Raw genomic sequence first — 24007 nt, forward strand, 5'->3', positions numbered from 1 at the left:
TGATGTCTTTAATGTCTAGAGGACTGTAGGAAAACCAGCAAAAATTTATGAGTGCAAAAAGGCAAAAAGGTAAGGGCATTTTGCCCTTACCTTTTTGCCTTTTTTTCTTAAGAAATTACCTAAATAACTGATTGATTATCAAAATTGTTGGTGTATAATTTTCTGTTCAGTGACTTGATTAATCAACCAATCATTTCAGCTCTAATTTAGAATGTGAACACAAACTAATTTTTACCCTGCCAGTAGGGTTCTAGGAATGGCAATATTAGACGGTCTGTCAGTCCACCACTTCATCCAGAGTGAAATATTTCGACTCTCAACTGTTGGCTGTATTTCCATGAAATTTACTTCACTTATTTATCGTCCCAAGGAAGAATACTAATGGCTTTAATGTGAGATTTAGTGGCATCTAGCAGAATGGACTTGGCAGAAATTGAATATAATGTTCATAAGTATGTTTTAATTAGTGTATCCCATGAATATAAGATACCTATATACCTATACCATTCTATACCTTAGAATGAGCCCTTTATATCTACATAGGGAGTGGGTCCCCTTCCATGGAGGATGCCATGTTGCACTGCCATGTTTCTACAGTAGCCCAGAACTGACAAACCAAACACTGGCTAAAAAGGGCCATTTGTGTTTTTTGCGAGTTCTGTTGCCACCGTAGGTTCTCCTACATGTTTGGAAGGGGAGAGGGAGGGGAAGTGTATTCAGTTGGTTGCAATCTGCAACTTCAACGTTAGATGCCACTAAATCTTACACATGTCCTTTAATATGCTAACACAGTAGCAATAGCGTGGCAGTATGCTAACATGCTACACATTAACCTAATAATCTAATAATAATAATAATTATGATAGTGACTCATTAATAGTTGGGTTATAGACGTTTAGTCAAAATTACACATTCAATTCAATTTTTTTTTTTTTTATGCTATTTGTACCTTTTTTTCATTGCACATTTAATACCAAAAGATGGCCTTGCAAAGATGTCCACAGCAAATTTTCAAATGCAGGGGGATATTTTTCTGAAATTTTCTCTGATTGGCTGCCCACTACTGTGTCTGACAATGTGGTATCTCGTCATCCTAGCCTGTCTCACCAGGGGAATAGATGACAGAAAGAGGACTGGTATGTCTTGATTTGGGGGATTTTTAATCAGTAGAGTTTTGATTTGATATTTGCTTGATCCCTCCAGGGACTTGGTTGGTATTTCTAAGACTTTGGGATTGATATGTCTTCCCGCTGTTTATTCTCTCACACAGCACAGCAGCATTTAATTAAAGGTGAAAGTAATCTCTCAAGCTCGATTGTCGGGGGGCATTTTTGTGCGCCCTCTGCCCGATCTTTTGCACGTGCTGTGATATTAACAGGGGACTCTCGGGTTTGACTTGTAAGCCATGTGAACAGACAGGGTAATATTCTGCAGAATGAAATGCCCTTCCCCGGATGTCACCTTTAAGTAAAAGTTATTACAGCTGTCAAACCGTGAAAAGTTGTCAATTTTTTATTTTATATTCACCAGTTCTCCAGAACTTCAGCAAGAAGTCAAGGAACACGGTGTCGGTGAGAGAGGGTCAAGCTGTGGTTCTGCTCTGCGGCCCTCCACCCCATTACGGAGGTACACTGCTCTGTCCTAACTCTTCTGCATTGTCTGCTGTAGTTTCACACTCCTGCTTGCCTCAGCAGTCTTTATTGTTTCTCACTCTGCTGCTTATTATCTCCCTGTAACACTGCTGTGTCTCTTTTGTTTTTATACCTTCCTACCTTCTCCTTTTGCTGCTCCTCTTTTCGAACTCTGACACACTGTTTTCCACTCACTTCTCCTTATCTGTCAGAGAGGGAACTTTTATGATCAGCCTCCGCTCTACCTGCCCAGACCCATGCCTTCACATCTATAGTTCATAGCTTCACACTTCTTAACCTTGAGCTCACTTTTCTCACCCATATGATCTGTGACCATGCTGTCATCTATAAAGTCTCCAGTGCTCCACTTCCCCAACTGTCATTTTTTTTCCTGGATGTGGGCAGGTTATCTGTGGGTAATAAAGGCTGCTGGTGGCTGCTGTGGCCGGGGGAGCGTTTATCCCGTGGCACAGCTGTGGCTCGGCTCATGTGTCTGTCTGCTGCTGATTAGCAGACCCTCAAAGTGGTCCGCACTCCTGCAGCCATTCGGTGCCCACCAGCACAATTTCACGCCAGTGTACCAGCTTTTCTCTGCTCTCTGTTTCCAGTGGAATCCTGCAGCCACGTGGGATTCCACACTTTAGCAATTTGCCCTCCAGCCTTCCCTCCTCCCCCTAAAAAGCCTCCATCTCTTATTTTTCGTCTTAAACAGAGCGTAGTCACACATTTGATGGGATTTGCACTACACGATAATGCTAGCTTGAGGTATTTTAAAATTGAAAAAAGAAAAATAGAGAGGTTTTTTTTGTATTGCCATAAGGTTTAAATGATGTCAAAGCTTCTATAATGCTTGTTGATGCACCACTAGAGGAATACAGTGATGCACCTTATTAAAAGAGGAATCATCTGAAGCTTCTTTAAGCAATCAATAGGTAAGTGGTCTAAAAGGAGCCGTGCTGAGAGTTAAACTCTGTCAGAGGACATGAGATTATGTGCCTGCAAGTCCTCTGGTGCTGTGAGACTGCAGCTCTTAAACAGACCCAGTCTCTGATAGTCCCTAATCATGAAAGGTCTGTCAGTTTCTGCCCTGACTTTCTCTGTAATGATTTTAATTCACTGTTTTCCCTCTAGGAAGCAAGTGGGACTTTTTACCGTCTGCCCAGTCAAAGGGGCTGACTGCAGAATGTGTATGATACAGGAGGGCTGCTCTAATAGCCAAGTTCATTCTACAGTCCTTGCAGACATCTCTCTCCCTTTCTTTTTTGTGTTTCTCGTTCTCTCTCTGTGTGTGTGTGTGTGTGTGCGTGCGTGTGTGCTTGTGTGTATTTTACACTTTTGCATTGGCATTCCTGTCATTCCTTCCCATTCTTTATTTTGACATCATTCCTTTCTAATCAGTGTGACCAGAGCAGTAGATCAACTAAAATAGATATTCCCTCTAAAATATAGTTTACAATCAACAGTATTATAGGTAAATTAGAGACTAATAAGCACACTTGTAACCTTGCAAGCAGTACTTCGGCAGAGGAGAGTTAAATAAAACACAGCTAATGAGCTAGCTTCCTCAGTTTTGGATTTACTGGCTCTTCATTCCCTTAAAGGCTAACACTGTCAAGACGGCTTGCCATATTGGTCAAAGGTGCAAATTTGCATGTCAAAGGTCACCATAGCTGAACTCGACTTGAAAGATTTCGCCTTTGCAGAGAAATGTCACCGTTTTAAGGCTGGGATTATTATACAGCACTAGTCAAAAGTTGAATGGGAAAGTGTGTCCAAACTTTGTACTGGTACTGTATTTTTTTAGTGTCAACAAATCCCATGAAGACACCACAACCATCAATGCATTAATCTATCTGTCAATACTTTCCGCCTTTCCTACCTTACACTCAGCCTCAAGACCTACTGAAGTCCTAAATCTCAAAAAATGTCTCTCAAATATATAATTTAATTTTTCAAAGGGTACTATGTAATTTCCTAAAAGAAGTGGGCACTGTAGTTTACAGCAAATGTTACTCAAACAGAAATAAATAGTCCATTTGTTGAAATACACACACATTTGGTGGGCTTATGAGTATTTACAGCAACAGCACGGTATATGCTGGGTTTACTCAGTTATATAGTTTTTCCACAACAATGAAGCTCTACAGCACAGATGAACAGGCTTTGGATACACAGACAATACTTGTTAGTAGGATCAATTCACTGTTGGTTTAAATGGGATTTGTTGACAATAAGGAAAGTGTGAAATATCACCAGCCGTATCCTTAAGTTGTACAAGTATATTTTTAGAAGAGATGAGAAATTAAATATTTCATAATTTATTTGTAATAATATCTCTTCATATATATTTATTTTCAGTCTCACTGTCCTGGAAGTTTTGGGAATGTCACAGGAAGGTTTATCTGTGTTATGTCTCAATAGCTACAATTCTTGACCTATCCTTTTTTTTTTTCAGAGATAAAATATTCATGGGTATTCAATGGACAGCGCACTTTCCTGCAACAGGATGTCCGTCGTTTTATCTCTCAGCGGACGGGAAACTTGTACATAGCCAAAGTTGAAGCCTCAGACGCAGGGAACTATACATGCGCGGTGAGAAACATGATGACCAATGCGACAGTGTTCAGCTCTCCAACCCCTGTGGTGGTGCGGAGGGACGGTAAGCATCCTCACTTCACTTCTGCTGCCTCCCGGTTATCTTGAGCACTGAACTGATGCGTGCTGTCGGAGGGAGGGCAAGCCTAGGAGATAAATCGCTTGTCTTGAGCGTGACACTGTTTTTGCCTTTGCTTACAAGCAAGGTTTTTGCCTGTGAACTATACAGGGTTATGTATGCGAGAAACCCTCTCTATCTGCATGAAGGCACATATTTACATAAACAGAAATGTTGTCTGCTCTGACAAAAATGCACGCACACACACACAGCAAGGAGCTTGCCACACATACTGAACCCCATCATGACCGTTTATGTGTACCACTTCAGATTTGAGCTGGGGCAGATATGTAATCCAAACTCATCCATGCGCTAAGCCAAATGCTGTTGTATACGGCGTTTACACGCACGCTCACTCTCTGCCAGTGTCATTCGCGCCAGGGTTCTTACATCCAATATGAATTACAGGAAACTGCATGTTCCTGTTTTGTGTTTTGAATGATGTGATTTGCTTTTATCCCTCATGCAGCAGTGATGGGTGAATACGAGCCAAAGATTGAGGTTCAGTTCCCTGACACCCTTCATGTTTCTAAAGGATCATCAGTGAGGCTGGAATGCTTTGCCTTAGGAAAGTAAGTATCATAAACATTAGCATGATACAGCTCTACTCCTAACATTACACTGTCAAGTTTGTGAAGTGGACAGGCATCATCTATTACATCAAACACACTGACAAACATGGCAGCCATCCTTCTGGTCAATGTGAGCAAGAGCATGTGGCCACTATGACCTTTTGTGTGTGACCTCTGCAGCCCTGTGCCTTCAATCTCATGGAGAAGAGCTGATGGAAACCCACTCCCTGGCAAGATTAAAATCAACCACTCCAGTGGGGTTCTGGAAATTCCATATTTTCGCCCGGAGGATGCTGGTGTGTACGAGTGTGTAGCTGAAAACAGCAAAGGACGAAATATTGCCAGAGGGCAACTTTTATTCCACAGTAAGAACATTGTACTCTCTTACTTCCTATATCATGGAGATGGCTGCTAATCTTTTTCTCCTTCTCAAGTGCTTTATTATTTATTTTATCTTCAGTAAGTTTATTTCTCCACAATGTGAAACAGCCTCATAAAGCCAGGATAATCTGGACTTAATTTGGGCTCATTATCTTTGCTGTTTTGTCATCATGACGTTAAAGAGCTCCTCTGGCATACTGAATATTTCTTTTAACCAGTGGCCTGAAGTAGAAAATAAGATTACTTACATGTCAGGATAGGTCTATCACCTCCATAGAATCAAAAGGAACCAGCTCTCAAACTCAAAGCTTTGAAATAAGTCATTTGTATGTCATAGGAAAGCACTGTCTACATCAGTGAATATTACCATTGACCTCCATAGGCAGAGAGATGAGAGAATCTCCACCATTCCTGTCTGCTACACTGTATGTGTTGATAAGGAACTATGGATATCACTCATCAGTGGAAATGTTCTGGGGCTAACATTTTTGGTTTTGTGTACAACTTATGAAAAAGTTTTAAAAAAAGGAAAAAAAGTATAAACATTCTAATTTGACATCTGTATTGCTAAACATTAAGCCATAAAGGTTTGTTGATACAAAGCAGGCATGGTTAGGTAAGTCTATTTGTCTGACATTACATACACAAAGGCAATTCAAGGTGCTTATGCTTATGTGCTATGTAATGCACTTACAGTAAAAGGAAATAAGACAAAAAAAATCAAAACTAAAATTCAAAAGACAGAAATCATTTAAAAGAGATTAAAAGTCTTATATCTTCTGGCAGTTTGTTCCAGTTCTTTGGTGCAAAGTAACTTAATGCTGCTTCTCTGTGTTTTATTCAGACTCTGGGAACCATTAACCATTACCAGAGAGGCAGAGAGGGTCATTTGGTAAAAGATATGCATTTGGTCCTAAGCCAATGACAGATTTATAGACAAGCAGCAATAATTTAAACTTTATGTTATGACACACTGGAAGCCATTGCAGACACCTGAGAATTGGTGGAATGTGTTCAGTTTTCTTTGTCTTTGTTAGGACCCTGGCAGCAGCATTATAAATGGGCTGTAGTTGCCTCAGAGTTCTTATGGGGACACCTGATAAAAGACTTACAATAGTCTAAACTGCTGGAAATAATAGGGTGGCATGTCTGGACATAAATTCTGATTGCTGTTTTTCAGATAACAGGTGGTGGATTAGATTTGATGTGGCTTGTCTTTGAAAACCAAAAAGAAAATACATTTCAGTGTGATAACGGATTCAGCGCTAGAGTCTCTTCAGTTTTTTCTGCAATTATCTAAAGCAGGTTCAGGCACATCCAGTGATGGATTTATTCAATATTGCCACTTGTTGAGTGATTCTATGGGACTGTAGTGTTTAGTTTAGTGAGAGGGCAAGGTAAATGTGGGTGTCGTCTACAAAATTTACATGATTTTATTGTTTTGCATGATTTTCATTGTTTGGCCTAATGGCATCATGTAAATGTAACAGTATTGCTAAAGCTGTGTCCAGCTTGACTGAAAAGTATGGCAGTAGACAATGTATCCTGCTATTTATTCCTCCTCAGGTATCATCTGTGCAATGCTGCAACAAAGTGAAATGGAAACAGACTTAGCGAATAAACCTTGATGTACGTAAAGCATGTGACTTAAAAGTCCACTGAAGCTTACATTTACATTTACATTTACATTTTTCATTTAGCAGACACTTTTATCCAAAGCGATGTACATCTAAGACTGATAACACACAAGCAGGTATGTAGTCAGGAGACAAGTTAAGTTTGGGACCAATAGGACGTAGATGCCAACAGGCAGTGCACCAAGGCAATGCATAAAGTGCATAGATTGCGTAGAGGCGAGTTTTATTTATTTATTTATTTTTTTGCTTTTTCTCTACCTACAGTCCATCAAGTGCAGAGGTGTTCGCGAAAGAGCTGGGTCTTTAGTCTTTTCTTAAAGATTGAGACCAGGTGTAGTGAGCGGGAGGGAGTGTAGACCTGAATGAGGGAGTTCAGGAAGGCAGGAGCCATTTCAGTTGCTGTTTTGTAAGCAAGTGTCAGGGTTTTGAAGTTGAGGCAGCAACTGGGAGCCAGTGGAGGGGGTGGGGTGGGGTGGTGGGGTGACATGTGCTGTTTTGGGCTGATTGAAGACCAGACATGCCACTGCATTCTGGATCATCTGCAGAGGTTTGAATGTACATGCAGGGAGGCCTGCCAGTAAGAAGTTGCAGTAGTCAATGCGTGATATTACGAGAGCCTATACCAGGAGTTGTGCCGCAAGCTCAGACAGGTAGGGTTTGATCTTCCTGATGTTGTACAGGGCAAGCCGACACAATCAAGCGACTGAGGCTACATGAACCTTAAAGGTTAGTTCATCGTCGATCATGACACCCAAGTTCCAAACTTTGTGGGCATGAGTTGGGTTGATTCGAGCTGGATGCTGATGTTGATGATGCAGAAGACAAAAACATCAGATCTGTGTGGACCAATGAGGAGACTGTAACGCTCCTCCAATTTATACATGAAAAAAACCTAAAAACCTAAAAAAAACCCTCTTCTTCTACAATGGTTTAATGGCCCCCAACTGGAAAATTAGCGCCACCAGCTGTTTATTTTGATGACCCAACTCCAGTGGATGGAAATGCGCATTCATTCAAATTTTCTTTTGCCAAATATCCGGAAATTCTGAGCTGCGTTCAAATGGAAACCAAGTTATTGTGTTTGGCCTGGATTTTTACCAGGCCATAGTACACCTATTGATAACATCCCATTCTTCCCTCTCTCACCCATGTATTGTTTTCTATTTCTATTTTATTTTGTTTTTTGGTTTATTGATCCCTGTTGCTTTGATAACAAGGCCTACAGGCCAGGCTATATTGTAATTCAATGAGTAACAATGTTTTTCTCCAGTGGTGTTGAACTTCAGCCTGAATTAATGGAATAAATGGAATTTTGGTTTGTTACTTCATTGTAGTGCTTGCAACATTGTTTATTATCATTTATTCTCTGACCTTGGTCTCAAATCCCACTAAACTGCATCCACTCTGAACTGCGCCTACTACTGCACAATGCGCCTGCAGGTCAGTCCCAGGCACTGACTGTGTAATGAGCTGCTGCCTTAGTAAATCAGGAGCTAATTACACGCAGATTGCAAGCGCAAATGGAATGAAGCAAGCAGTGCAAATTTGCTCTGCCCTTTCATGTATGTAAATCTGACCCGAAGACAGCAAAACCACTCTAGCGGTCAAAACAAGAGAAATTCACTTCACATTCATTTGAGTAAGAAAGAACATTGATGTTCCAAGTTGGGAAATGATACTAAATTACTTGTAATTCTTTAGCTCAATGATGTCCCATTTTTATTTCAGAATTTTCTATCATAATATATTATTGGAGTTAAATTCAAAATCAATGCAGCCATATACTGGTTCATGCTAATACAGTTGTAAAGCAATTTTGACATTTGAGTAAATACATATTCATATTCAATGGTCTTTTTCACAGATGTTGAACATCTGCACTGGCTCCAGACACTGAAAGATGCTCACATGGCAATTGATGCTAATCTGCAGTGGGAATGTAAGGCCATCGGTAAACCTAGGCCTACATACAGATGGTTGAAGAACGGTCAGCTACTACTAGCAGAGGTAAGACTCCCAAGGTAACATTGAGGCTATTTTAAAAATTTTAAGCAGAATAATGCAAGATTCAGACAAAGAATACACTGAAAAGGTCTCCCTTTAGAAGGACTGTTCATCTCAATTGGACATAGATACTGGAAGGCTGACTGGAAAAACTATAAAAAGGACAGTCCAAAAAGTCGCAAATACATATTTGACAAAAAATGTAAATCAGTGAGTGAAAGATGTTATCAAACATTATTCAACTGGCCTGATTTTCAGGGGAGGATCCATGTGGACACTGGTAGACTGACAATATCCAGGATTAGTCCGTCAGACTCTGGGATGTATCAGTGTGTGGCAGAGAACGAACATGGAGCCGTCTATGCCAGTGCTGAGCTCAAGGTTGTAGGTAAGCAAGTTGTTTAACCTGTATCATTTACAATGAATTGAACCAGAGGCAAGGCAGAGATATATGTTGTGTGTACAGTATATTGTGTTGTCAGTGGAATAAAAGTGTTTCACATCTGAAAGTAAATAAAAAATAAACTAGCTGAACTAGCTCCTCACTCAGTTATGGCCTTGCTTTTTCATTTCCATAATTATTTCATACAATAAGCCAGCCTAGTGGTGAAATATAATTTCCGTAATTACTGGTGATGCACTTGACATTTTTGCAAAGGACAGTTGTTGCCCCTCCACAAAGTGAGACAAATGACCTTAACATGGATCTGTTCCTCAGCCTCCCCACCTGACTTCACCTGGCGCCCTGTGAAGAAGTCCACAGTCATCCAGAGGGGGGGTGAGGTGGTTTTAGAGTGTCGCCCCCACGCTTCCCCTAGAGCCACAATCTCCTGGTGGAGAGGGGGCGAACTCCTGAAGGACAGCAAGAGGTAGGGTATTGTATGCGCTGCTGCTCATGCAACTGACGACATCTGTTAAAGGGTTTGCACATGTGGTCATGTTCATTTCTAGGTCTCATTGTTATTTATGCCTTGGCTCCAGGGGACTTTGGAAATCAGTGTTGCATAAAACAGGCTTGTTTGGTCCAAGAAAGGGATTTCTCTAGACAGACACCTTATATGTCACGTAGATATAGATGGATTTCTGTTGACACACTGTAGTTTTGTCTGATGCCTTTTCAATAGATGTGAGAATCAGGCCATGACCCCTACTCTATCGGTTTTGTAAGGATACAAGATAAAGAGTACAATACGATTTAGCTGTTTGAAACTTCAAAGCATCCAGTGTCCCACAGTTTCACAGCTCCTCAAAGCAGTCAAAGTGCTGGATGTAGAACTTAGATCCTGTAGGGACGCTCTCTGTGTGAAAACCACAGAGAAAAACAATCCAACTACATCCTTCAGTGAAACTCTACCTCAGGCTATGTGATAGGCCACACCACATCATGATATAAGGTCTGAGGTAACACCTACGAGCTGTTGTTGCACTGGGCCTTAGCACAAACTAATACACACAATAAGAACCAACAGAGTGTATGTTCAGCATGACAGCTGCTTTCATGAGTTGGGGAGGTTCAGGTTAAATGTTCATGCAGGTTTTGGACTGGTAACTGCTAGAAAGGTTCAAAAATATGTTTGATGTAAACAGAATCAAAGTTTCTAGAAAACTTCAGAACAGTTTACCAGTTGTCAACAATCAATGAAAATCACTTTCTGTTTGCTGGACCGTGGGACTTACAGTAGATCTGAGGCAATCCAAACAGAAACTCTACAGGTCCACACATTAAAATAGCCCCCCCATCAAAAGCAGTATAACATGCAAATAAATGTAATATGGTTTTAGAATGTATATGTTGAGCACCAGCTTTTATATTAATAGACAGTTACAATTAGACTCTAAATGGTAGCTCACAGCAGAACCACTGACACTATATTAGGTCATTAGCCTTAATTGCATGTTTGTGTGCATGCTTTAGCCAGCAGTGAACATTTAGTCAAAGAGCAGAGGCCGTCTTCAAGCCTCTACATTCAAAGGAGAATGTTATTTTGTGGTGTGCGAAAAATAAAAAATAAAACCATAGCTTCCAAAAAAAGGTCTATATTTATGCAGAGTTGTCTCCTGTTTTCTTCTTGTGACATTGAAGGTGAAAAGATACTGCTTGAAAATGTGAACACGTATATTAGCAAAGCAGCAAAACAGGGTTATGTTAAAATGGAACAAGAGTTTGATATCTAACTAGTTCTACATTACAATACAAGAATCTTTTTTTTTAGCATTACAAGTCTTCTACATGGATCATCAAGTGCATATTGAAGAGTTCTTGTTTATAATATTTGCTCATATACTAAAATATGAGCAAATATACCTATCAAACAGAGGGAATTAGAAATAAAGGCCTCTCTCTAATATAAGCCTGCTTCCAATTAAGGCCACAGGAGCTTTGTCGGATCATAATAAAAAAGCCATACATGGTAAATGTGACATTTAAAGTACAGCTTTTTGAATTTCAAATTTTTGAATTGTTAAATTGTTAAAATGATTACAAAGAAGAGACAGTGTGTCATGGCACTCTGACCACAGTGCTGTTTAATGGACTGTTTTAATATGCTGATTCTAATTTTCATTTGACACATAACCAACATGCAAATGTAAAGTGTGTAGCTGCTATCCTTCTGTTGTTTTCCCTTCTCTTTTTTATTTGGATCTGGCTCAGATCAATATGTACAGCCGTATTTCCATAAACTATCTGTAACTCACTGGACCTGCCTTCACATGTGACCAGTGGGATTGATTAGTTATCATAGCTGCCATGGGTTGGTCATGAGGAAAGGAAGAAAAGTTACCCAGGCATTACCCAGGCAGCGCATTTGGACAAGAATAGAAATTCACAGAATGGAACGGAGTTTGTCTACAAAGCAGATAGTTCTTTACGTTTCTATTTGTTTTGCAGCTCATTGCCCCTCAGGTCATGTTCTCAGTGCGCCTCCATCACTCAGCGTTTGATATTTTTGTCAATAAATCAGCGCAAAGCACCCTGTGTCAGACATGCTCTCTGGGTCTCAGCTCAGCCCGAGTGAATACATATTTATTCTTGGGAGCCAATATGAAATTGTTTGATTTTTGAGCTGGCTGCTCACAGAATTTCTGTTTGATTTACTGAATCCAAAGGTCACAACAGGAGAGCATCATCTGCCTCGTTTATGCATATGTTTACATGCTTTCCAACTTGTCTGTTTAGAAACAAGGTGCCAAAATTACTATTCGTAGAATTGGGGGTATTATAAATAAAAATGTCTCCTCTTTTTCACACTTAAAAGTTTTATTTATTTGACCACAATTCCACTGGAGAGTCTTTTAACAAAGGGAAATGTTGAATGTAGAAGTACAGTAAGTCGCAATCTGTCACTAATGTACGGCGAGGTCAACATTTCTCTGTGTAATTGTTGTTTTAGTCATGTTTCCTTCAAGAGCTGTCATCACACTCCCAGTTTATTTCTCCCGTGAGACCTGCCTGACATGTTTTCAAGTGAGATGCTTCTATATGCACATCTCCACATTATTACTTTTCAGAAATGGCTTGTAGTGTGTTGATATTATCTCCACGTGTTGTTGAGTGATAAGGCTTCAGGTAAAGATCACATTCAAATTGCCTCTCTCCAGTTTTGCGCTCCTCTTCCTATCGCTGTCCTGCCTGGCCCTGGTGGCCTGTTGTATATCCAATTAATATGTGCATTTAAGCTATTGTGCTGTCAATAGTATGCTGACCTACAGCAAATCTGTTCTGCTTCAGCAAAGATAATTGTTATCTTCTGAGGCGTGTAAATAGACTTTTGCAATAGATTCTGTAGCCTTCATTCAAAATGAAAAAAATGAAAGTTTAAATGGTTTGAGAAAAGAGACCGTATCTCAGCCAGGAAGTAGTTCATTTTGTTCTTATTATCGCTTTTCATCCAATTAACACCTAAATTGTGTTTAAGCAAATGAGACATGTGAAATCATGATGGGCTGTTTCAGTTTTGTCACTCTCCTCAGACAGACTATCATGGAGGATGGGACTCTGCGTATCACCAACATCAGCAAATCTGACGGAGGCAGGTATACATGTGTGGCCAGAAACCATTTTGGAACATCTAGCAGCTCAGGAACGCTGATGGTGAAAGGTACTCTTTTTTCTCTGTTCACAGGTTTTCACTACTGTACCTTTTAAGGCAAAGGGTTTAAACTTTTGTTAAGGGGAAAAAAAATACTAACTCAAGCATGAAATTGATAATGAAATATATAGCCGTTTTATGTTCCCGCCGGTTTGACAGACATATAAGTCATCCATGGTTTTGTCAGCTGTGAGTTATTGTTCATGTAGCAGAGGGGGGCACACCATCGGCGTTTGTAGCTGTGAGTGAAGAATTTTTTTGTCACCAACATTTAATTTAAAAAGAGCTGCTGTAGCATTTTTACATTTGGGTTTTTAAATAATGATGATTATAGAGAGAGACTACTTTTTTTCGTTCTAGTTGACATTGTGATTGCAGTGTGTTTAATTATTCATTACTGAGTTATGGGAGGCATTCGCTTCCTAAGTGAAGTTATTTAAGGTCACTTAATTACACTGATAGAGCAGAATCTGTCTCACTATTCTGGGCAAATTAAGCTTTATTACCTTCTTCATTCAGATGGTTTTTATAGAGATACAGTGATACATACAGTAATAAATGATTCTCTTTTTTTCCCCCGAATTGCTGTAGAGCCCACGAAGATCATTGTTCCACCCTTGAGTTTGGACGCCACCGTGGGACAGAGCCTTGTGTTGCCGTGCGAGGTGTCCAGTGATTCTACTCTGAGCCCCATCTTCAAGTGGTTTTTCAATGGCAAAGCAATTGATTTCAGCAGGCAGGAGCACTTTGCGATGATTGGAGGGGTATGTATAATGTGTGTGAACACTGCCAAAAATCACCAGGCATAGGTCTAAGAAAATCAGTTCCAATGATTTGACCTACATCATTTTTTTGTAGGTGGAGGCTGACAGAGACTGATCATTTCTCTGAGACTGATATATTAAAGCTCCTGAGAGCTATTCTTTTCTGCTCGTTTTCAGTGCCTTAATATTCTGTGTTATTCACATCACAAATTCTAAGGTTTGAGTCTGTGTGGAATTTTCTTAAATGCTTCTCATTTTTCATTAAAAACTGGATTAAGAATTTATGTATTTAATGGAGAAAAAAAAGCTTTATTATACCAGGAGACCCTTTTGCAGCTATTAAATAATAGTGAAATATTAGGATATGAAGGTGGTGGCATCACTGATGTCGTCTTCCCTATAGTCTAACATAAAAACAGATGTATGTAATCTTAAAGCAATTGTTCGACACTTTTGGAAATGCACCTATTTGCTTTCTTAACAAGAGTAAGCGGAGAAGATTGATACTGTGAGAATGGTATCAGTCTTCTCATCTAACTCTCAGCAAGAAAGCAAATAAGCATTTTTCCAAAAACTGTTCTTTATATATACTGTAGATTGAACTTCTTCTACGAGATTATAAAAGCATTAGAGGAATTCTTGTTTTAGGATGGGTTTTGCCTTGAAGCCTGTGTGTCAGAAACCTATTTATTTTTTATTTTTTTTATTTATAACCTGTATACCTATTTCAGAGATGCCAGCAGATGTTACTGTGTGTTATTTCTGAGGGGAAAACCTGTAAACAGGGATGACATTTCTCCAGCCTGGAGGTAATCTCACTGTATGAACAAATCAATCAATTTCTCCCTGAACAAAGGAGCCTAAATTTTTGTGATTACAAGATTTATGCTCCCTCCGGTTCAGCACACCAGGCCCACTGAAGACGATGTACAACACTGACATTTCCATTGAACATAATCACAACAGCTGTTTAACTTGCTTTTTCTGTCTGCACAGAGGGAACAATTTGTGAATCGCTGTATTTTGTAGAAGAAAGAATTTGAAAATCATGTGCGTGTGTATATACACAGTGATGAAGTGCAAAAGGCAACTCTGAAAATGTCTTTCTAAAGCCATTTATCTGAGCTGTAAGGGTAACGTGTAAACACAACACTGACATAAAGAGAAAAAAAATTGTTTCAAAACAAATTAATTCAGTTTTACATTGTAAGAAAGGCTACACAAAAATAACTTGTTTTGCTAGACTGTCATGTTCTGCAGTGAGTTCTTCCAAGCTTCTTTTATGGAGGATTTACAGCACATGCCTGAGAAAGAAATTTAATGTGTTCCAAGGATTTTCCATACTATTTTTTTGACTCCAACTTTGCTATTTCTCGTGTTTTTCCCCTGCAAGACTTTTATACGTACGTGCCTTTGTCATTAGGGATTTGCAGGTGACCTGATGGTGAGGAACATTCAGCTGAAGCATTCTGGGAAGTATGTGTGTATGGTACATACTGAAGTTGACACCGTCTCAGCAGCAGCAGACTTAATTGTCAGAGGTATGCTGTCATCTTGCAGCACTCTCCATGGAGGTTTTCTATTTCTTGTTTTTCCGAGGAGTGTATGCTTTTCTTAACATTATGACACACGTATCTCACTGCTGTCAGATGAAGGCTGTATCACCAAGATGCCAGTTTTCAGAGTGAAAACTAAGTGTACTTTCAGATTGACAACCAAAAACTTACGAAATAAGAGAATTGTTGTGTCAAAACAGATCATGGGTTAAAAACCCATGATCTGTTTTTGACTCTATGATCGTTACACTTATACAGGAGATACAGATAAGTTACCCCAAAGGCTTCAGGGTTTCCAAAAGATCAGAGACCAATAAAAACATTTTCTCAAGAATTTGTTTACCACAAATTAGACACCAAATACTCTGTAGAAGGCATCTTTGATGTTGAAACTTGAGTATCTGTAATAACTTTATAAAGTAATAACTTTATACACATATTTCTGAGCTGATGTGCTAAGCATCAGTGATTCATTTAATTCCAAGGCCCCACTTGACGTTTTGGACAAGTGTCCTGATTGGCATTTAGGGATAATTATTATGTATTCTTTACTCAAAAAGGTTATAAATGACCTGTTACTTGATTAATATTAGTTGTTAGGGCTGTTACTTCTGGTGTCAAATCTAAAATGCTTTCTCACATTACTTTTCCAATGATTATCCATTTAGAACAGCTTGCAAATTTTCTCCATTTTGCATTGGTGAAGAGAGAATAGCCTTTAAGTAAAGTAATATAAATTTTGAATTTGAAACAGATGATTACTACTAATTATAATGTATATTTTCCCCACATTTGAACAGAAGCTTGAATTTCGAATAAAACGTGACAGTCCTAGTTGGTAGTTATTCGTTTTTTTCCATTACAAATCAAAACTCTTGGATTTGGGGGATTGGAGTTCTTTACATCTACAATTTAACATTACATAGTGACTGTATTAAAATGTTGTAATCACAAATATAAGTCCTGAAAGTAAAACGTCATGTGTGCAAGGTCATAGTCAGCCATGATGAAAATACGAAACCAAATAGAAAAGGTGGTCCAGACAAGCCCAAAAAAGAGGAAAATACTACCATTGTCTGGGATGTTCAAACAGGTAAAGCATGTCAGATGGTGCAACTTTCACATATGGATATTTTTCTGTCTGCATAATCTGAAATTAAGCAACACTGATGCCCAGTGAACTTCTTCCACTAACAGGTAGTCCCTCTGAGGGCTTGATGCTACTTTTGCAGATTTGTGAGGCTTAGCAGGAAATCCCTGCCTGTTTGTTTGATCTCATGTTTCTGCTTTCCATAATTTCAATGACATTCCCATTGAAAATCCTGTCTTGTTTTCCAAATCCCTGGTTATTAATGTTGTCTCATGTTATTGTTCAGCACTGATTTCTCTCCTACAGTATATACGTGTGGTGTTCACTGCAACCAAGCTCCATAAGGCTCTTTTCTGTCTTGGTGAAGGCAAACATGCCTTCAAGGGCGAACTAGGGCAAATTTCAAAGTTCTTTTCACTTGTCTATACTGCATGATTCACCTTTTTAGCCTAAAAATGATTTTGATATAACCAGGAATATATCACTATTCATCAATCACAATTCAGCAGTGTGTATAGAGAACAGACAATTTAACTTTAAACTTAAACTTGAATTTAATTTATCTTCAACTGAAATCCACTGGCCTCATATATAAGTAAGCTGAGACATTGTCTTCCCTCTTATTGTCTAACCTGAGCTCATACTCGACTGTTCTATTCAGTGCACTTATTAGACTGGCACTTCCAACAGAATCCATTATATGGCCACTAGCTCTAACTTGAGGTTGTTAGCAGAGTTATGAATCACTGAACACCTCTCGTGGGGTCAGAGTCTGATATGTATGAAGCCAAACTGAAGTGATTTCATTTGTTTCAGCTGCTGTTGTGCAGTGAGGCTGACGCAAGTGTCTGTCCTTGTTTCGTGGTGTTGCAGGACCTCCCGGTGCCCCGGAGGGCCTGGTGGTGACTGACATTACTGACACCACCGCACAACTGTCCTGGGGATCTGGATCCGACAACCACAGTCCCGTTACCATGTACATGGTGCAGGCCAGGACCCCTTTCTCTATAGGCTGGCAGAGTGTGAGAACAGGTAACAGCTGCATCACCATCACATGCTTTTGTTTTCAATTGTGGAAGTCAGTATGAGGAATTATTACACTGTAATATGTGAGGCCATGGTGATTTAAAAGATTTTTAGATGCACTGCTTGTAATAAAGAAAAGTATTTCATGGAACTTCTTATGAATAAAACACAAAGTTTGCAAGCTGTCGATAACTCATCTTTAGTAAAAAACAAAACAGTTGTTATAGAAATGGACAAAAGCAAATCATCATTATTTTCACGAGCAAGCAGCAAAATGATAAATATCCTATTGTTAAAGTTATTCTCTCTTTGTATTTTTCAGTCTGATGGTTACATACTGAAAGTCATAATGCAGCTCAGGAATTAATCAGCATCTTAGTACACAAGATGGTCAGACTAGCTACAATTTTTTTTTTTTTAAGATTTTTTTTAAAGAATTGTTATCAAAATTTGTACTGAGCAGGGCATTTTACAGCTGAAAAGTAGTGTAGTTGTGGCGTCAATGCAAACATATATTTGGCATTCGGTACTACAATATCTTGTTACCTATCAGCTAGTGATACTGATATAGACTAATATTGATCAGTGTATCAGCCTGGCCAATTAACTGATGGAGTTCTAGTTCAAACAGATGCGTGTGCAGTTTGGAGCAAAAAATAGTGCATACAAGTAGGAAAATGTCATATTTGATTTCAGCCATAGGATGTCCATCTATATTTTTTATACTTTTCCTCATTAGATATGAAAATAGTGGCAATTATTTTTCCTGGGGTTCACACTTTCGGTGTTTGGTGTAGAACCAAACACAGAAAGCACAGAATTAAAGGACAGGTTCACAATTTTTCAAGTCTGTCTTAAAACAACAGTCAGGTGTCCATATGAACAGTGAAAGAGGCTTGCTGTAATCATTCCTCCTACTTATACTGGCTATCAATGTAAATGATGGGGGCCAAAATCCACATTGTGTCCACACAGTCATTTTGTGCAAAAATGCATTAAGAAGTTGACGTGAAGCTTATATGAGGCTTCAGCAGTCTGAGTTAGTCATATCAAGTGGATATCTGCCACATTTACAGTCTTTTTAGCTTCAGATTCCCTCTTTTTGTTTCCTGACAGTGTTTCAAGAATTTCAAATGAACTAATGAAATATCAGAGAAGCTTTGATTCAACTCTGTTATTTTTTAGATTGTTGTTAGTGGTGTTGATGCATTATGTAAAATTATATTTTGATATTATTATTGACTTTATGTGTCTTCATGGACTTTGTCTGGGATACTGATCCTGATTATCACAAGTAAATTCGTGATTTTTAACTTTGTTATATAAAGTCAATCTAAGAATGTTTTAAAATATCACCATCCTGTTCACATTCACACCATCAACATACATACAGTACTTAAATGTGCCAAAAGTTGGTTTAGCATTGCTATGGAAGCCTAGTGTTAATGTATTATGATGTTTCGATCCATCATTAAGCTCTGTGATGGGTACCAGGCTCTGAGTCCTCTGACAGGTGACATCATATTTGGCAGCAATATTCAGTAAAGCCTGATTGAGTGAAACGCCTTTATTCCTCAGACCTAAATTAATTACATCCCTCTGTAACCTCAACTGTTTCTTTCAGATTACAATTTTATCCGAGAGACGCTGATTTAAAACATAATAAGGCGATTGCAGGAAGATGTTTAGCTCAATAATGTCAGTCACTTTAACTGAAGCGACCCCTTCTGACAGCTTATTAATTCTATTTATTAATTGTGTTTATGTGTAAAATAGCATTGTGACACACAGGCATTGCTGTTCAAATATCCACAATAATTGCAGAACCTGCAGAGCTGGTGGACCGGTTACACCCTGAAACATACTGTAATTGGAATAGTATTATAAGATTAACAAATGTCACCATTTCAGTCTGATGTACTTCACTGGTTTGTGAAATGTTTTTATATTTGTTGGAGACAGATTGTGAAATGTGCCTCAGTAAAAAAAAAAAAAAAACACATCTCAATTCTAAATTCTTTAATCCTAGTTCCTGATTCTGTGCCTGGACAGATGATGCATGCAACAGTGAAAGATTTGAACCCCTGGGTGGATTATGAATTCAGGGTGGTGGCAATCAACAGTGTTGGTGTTGGAGAGCCCAGCACACCATCAAAACAGATTCGAACCAAAGCAGCAGGTATCCTCTCAATTTCTTGTTTCTCTTCATAACAAATTAATCGGTCCCACTTGTAAAATGTAATTTAACTGTTTAATTATTTTCACTTTCCTTTAGTGCTCCCTGTGATGTTACTCATTTAAAATCTGTTGTTCATGTCCATGAGTGGAAACTCAATTACACTTTTAAACATTTAAGTATCAACGCTGAGCTTATGTGTGTCAGCACTCTGGAACTTGTGCCATGATTAATTAATGGTTGCATCAACAGAAAATTTCACCTATCCACACATGCCATGAGGCAATGACATGAAAGTGTCTATTTTGAGCTGGTTCGGAGAGTAATTCCATCCCGCTGGTTGAATCACAAGGGAACAAGTTTCCTGTTGTGCTTCACACATGGGGCTGACATATGGTGCACGGCTAATAACGGCACCGTTCACGGGTGGTAATGCCACTGTCAACAAAAACCTAATTCCTCTGCTGCGTGATTAACTGGTTTTGTGTAAATAAGGAGCTCTACAGAGTGGCTGTGATCACCTCATTCAAAGCTCTGTGGTTTAATAGAATCCTCTACACCTGCCTTAGACATATCAGTCCAAACTGAAGGATGATTAAGTTTTCTTTGTGCCCGTTTAGTTCCCAAGGTTGCACCAGTTAACGTGAGTGGTGGTGGAGGAGCTCGAGGAGAACTTGTCATCATGTGGGAGGTAAGAGAATCATTTATAAGTGAGCATCGATTGTGACAGAGAATTCTCTGAATCTTTTGACGAGTATGGACTTTTGGCAGAGTTAGTGTATCAGTGGTGGTCTGGCTTCATGGAATTGCTTTTAATTAAAGGCAGAGCTTTTCTGATTTTCTGCCTGATGACTCCCCCTGTTGTGTAAATCAAAACTGAAGATATGGAGCTAGTGCAAATTTCATATGTGTAAATCTAGAATTGGGAGACAATTTTACATTTTTTGGAAGAGGCTCAAAGCACAGAAAGATGCTGCAGTGGTACATTCGCTCAATGGTCTGTCAGACATAAAACTATCTCTGCTTCACTTTTTTACAACTCCCTTATTTAATTTCTGTGCACAGTTGTTTGGGCCAAAGGCGTAACTTTTCTATCCCTATCTCAGCCAGTTCCAGAGGAACAGCAGAGCGGAGAGGACTTTGGCTATGTCGTGGCTTTCCGCCCACTTGGCAGCAGCACCTGGATCCAGACAGTGCTGGCATCACCTGATGCATCGAGATATATTTACAGAAATGACAGCATCGCACCTCTGTCCCAGTTTGAAGTGAAAGTAGGAGTCTACAACAGCATTGGAGAGGGACCGTTCAGCCGTGTCGTGAAAGTGTTTTCTGCAGAGGAAGGTGAGTGTATTCACCTGTACACGCTGTAAACAGTAATTAAGTTAATCGTGTTAATTTAAAAAATTTATGGTTTCACTCTTAATTGCAAAAATGAATAATTCATGATCTATGCTATTTAGAGCCCACCGAGGCTCCATCAAGAGTATGGGCTCGTGCAGTGTCAGCCTCTGAGATCGAGGTGTACTGGGAACCAATTCCCCCTGGGTCCAGCAGTGAGAAGATCATTGCATATGAGGTATGTAGAAAAAAAAACCTTGGAATAATAATGCTACAAGGTATATTCAAACAAGGAGTAGACATTAATCCCAGAATGATTGACAGTACAATAAGCTGGCGTTCATTTGAATATAACTGCCGATGGCGACAACATAGAAATATTCTGACATTAAAATACTGTACATGTTTGAGCGGCAGATTTTTCACAGGCTAATCCAGGGGATGAAGAGGTCTGTTGGCAGCTGTTCCAGTCTCCAAAAGAGCTCAATACCCAAGGCTGTCTGAGAGCTGCTATTAAAAAAAAGAAATAAATAAAAAAGTGTGAACATCATTCATCACTATCCTCTACAACAAAGGCTCTCCTGGGATTTGGTTGTGGAAAACCTAGATAAAAATAACACTCTCTCCTAAACCCCAGATATTTTACATGGCAGGGTATGCCCCGGTGGCCTGACCTCTGCAGAGAAGCTTTGAGGTCATTGCCAGTGTTTGGTCAACACATTGTTATAAGACAGCAGTTTGAGGCACCATGGTGAGTGGTTTTGGAACGAGACAAAATGGTTAATTGAGCAGAGGCTGATGTTTGCATGAGTATTCATGCTAAATCTGGGAAAACTAATTCCACAGATTTCACCTCAAATATGACAATATACAACTTTTTTAAACTTTTGTCAAAAACATGTTTGATTTATTGGTATTTGTTTATGTTTTTCAGTGTTTCAGCATTTTCTAGGGCTCTTGCTCCATCCAAGGGGAGGGGGGGCAAACAATATTGTGAAAACTATTGAGCACTACAAAATAATATTAAGATGATTGGTGGATATGGTATTTGGCTTGTATGAGACATAATTATTTTTTTTAAAAATTTAATTCATAGTTTAAGTTCAGCTGTATCTCGAAAAGTACACCAATTTGCTGAAGCTCACATTTAGTGAAAACTGCTAAATTATTGTGATACCTAGAACTGCTTTTTCATTATTCATTCAAAAGTGGATCAAAATGCTACTAAATAATTTCTGACAATTTAAACTGAAGATATCAGATATTTTCTAAAATTCCTAAATTTTCAGTTTCACTGACTGATTCTGCTGTGTAGCTCTGAACTCTTCCTAGAGCCTGATAGAGGTGACAAAAATACTAATGTGATGTGCTTAAGAATATAACAAAGATTTTGACAACCGTTTATTATATGCTAGTGTAAAGTCATCTGTCAGTACTTGATTGGTGTTTAGCTAGAACATACTGGGCTGTAAAATGAAGTATGCAGTCAGCTAACATGAGATGTAAACAGAACAGAAAACTAAAAAAATGTGTAGTGTTTACAGTGTAGGATATCATTGCTTATAAGAAAAGTTAACTGCTTGTTACGTCTCCAAAATTAAACCAGGGAATGAGGAGAGTAAATATAAAATAATCCAGGGACAAAGAAGCAAGGAAAAAGGAAATATTAGCCTGACAATGCCAGACTAAAGCCACATAGTTCCCTGTAAATTACTGGAATAACCTCTCAGGCACCACTAGTGATTTTCACTCAAATTTAGTTCCAAGCATATCAAATCTCAAGTATAGAAAACAACAAGTAGCCTACTATGTTTTTAATTATCTTACCAAAGGATTGAGTAAACAGGTTTCACCTGACAAAGGTGTTGACAACATGAGGGTGAATATACATTAAAATTCTCACATTGATAAACTATTTTCTAAGTCCACTGGGTTTGTTTGATAAATATCCAAATTAAAATAATTTTAGTCTAAATTGATGAATGGTATCCACTCAAATCATGTCTTAGTGAATCATTTGTAGAGGCTGGGCTCAACGCCAAGGAGTGTACTTCGATACGCTGCTACAGTACCCAGACGGTCAGTAATATTTCTTTTTGGTTTTTAATTTGAGAAACATAGCAACTGCAGACTATACAGTAATTATCAAATATTACTTTCTGGATAAGCAGACCTGAGCAGTCTACTTTTCTGTAGGACATGCTGACATACTGTGGTAAGCGTATTGTCTCATTTCCAGTTGCCGAAGCTTCTGTGCTGTGGTCTTTTCAGATGGTAATTTGGTAATGGTCTAATTTGAAAGTTAGTACTTATGTTATTTAGTTATGGAATTTTTTTCAATATTTTTTGAAAATATATTTTAATATGCCGCTATAGCCTGTAAAGAAAATACAGTTGTACCAGCAGGGATACAGTAACAATGCCATTTCCATGGTTACCACGCACAGAGCACCTGGCGTTTACGTCTCCACTTCCTACCGCTAAGCAAAAGCGAAGCCAAAATATCTCCTTTCCGGGAGCTGCCATCTTGCTCGTGTGACTTCATTTGGAGCCAGAGTTTGTGCAGTAGTGCCTGACGGAGGTTTGAGAGTGGCTGTCACAGCTGTCAATCATGACATCACATCCCTTTTTATATAATCAAATAACTAATTAAAAACAAACTTATCAGAAAAATAAACAATGATTTACCCACCCAAACCCCCATAGAAAATGTGCCTGCCCCCCAACCACTTAAATCAATTAAATCAAAAGTAAACATAAGAGGAGTTATACATTAAAACCTAATAAAAAATTAACACCGTCACTGCAAAAGCAACAAAATAGGAGAATTAAATGTGGACTCTTAAGTATTAGATCTCTGTCATCTAAAGTTGTATTAGTAGATGACCTAATTTCAGATTATCATATTGATTTATTTTGTCTTACTGAAACCTGACTATGTCATAAAGAAATATGTTAGCCTAAATGAATCCACTCCCCCCAGTCATATTAATACTCACATTCCTCGAGACACTGGCCGAGGAGGTGA

At 38.8% G+C, this 24007-nt stretch overlaps 1 protein-coding gene across 3 annotated transcripts in view; it reads left to right on the top strand.

Annotated features, from left to right (window-relative positions):
• LOC122981456 (contactin-4) overlaps positions 1 to 24007 on the top strand; it is a 53258-nt gene that overhangs the window by 10074 nt on the left and 19177 nt on the right. For all 3 annotated transcript variants that reach the window (XM_044350204.1, XM_044350205.1, XM_044350202.1), the window contains 15 exons: positions 1531 to 1626; positions 4087 to 4290; positions 4814 to 4916; positions 5097 to 5281; positions 8799 to 8941; positions 9197 to 9326; positions 9657 to 9807; positions 12911 to 13038; positions 13621 to 13793; positions 15217 to 15334; positions 17313 to 17471; positions 19495 to 19644; positions 20262 to 20332; positions 20748 to 20982; positions 21102 to 21217. In XM_044350204.1, the coding sequence (XP_044206139.1) occupies positions 1531 to 1626; positions 4087 to 4290; positions 4814 to 4916; positions 5097 to 5281; positions 8799 to 8941; positions 9197 to 9326; positions 9657 to 9807; positions 12911 to 13038; positions 13621 to 13793; positions 15217 to 15334; positions 17313 to 17471; positions 19495 to 19644; positions 20262 to 20332; positions 20748 to 20982; positions 21102 to 21217 (2162 nt within the window). The remainder of the gene's footprint in view (positions 1 to 1530; positions 1627 to 4086; positions 4291 to 4813; positions 4917 to 5096; positions 5282 to 8798; positions 8942 to 9196; positions 9327 to 9656; positions 9808 to 12910; positions 13039 to 13620; positions 13794 to 15216; positions 15335 to 17312; positions 17472 to 19494; positions 19645 to 20261; positions 20333 to 20747; positions 20983 to 21101; positions 21218 to 24007) is intronic.

This window comes from Thunnus albacares, chromosome 4 (assembly GCF_914725855.1).
Source record: "Thunnus albacares chromosome 4, fThuAlb1.1, whole genome shotgun sequence".
NCBI lineage: Eukaryota > Metazoa > Chordata > Actinopteri > Scombriformes > Scombridae > Thunnus > Thunnus albacares.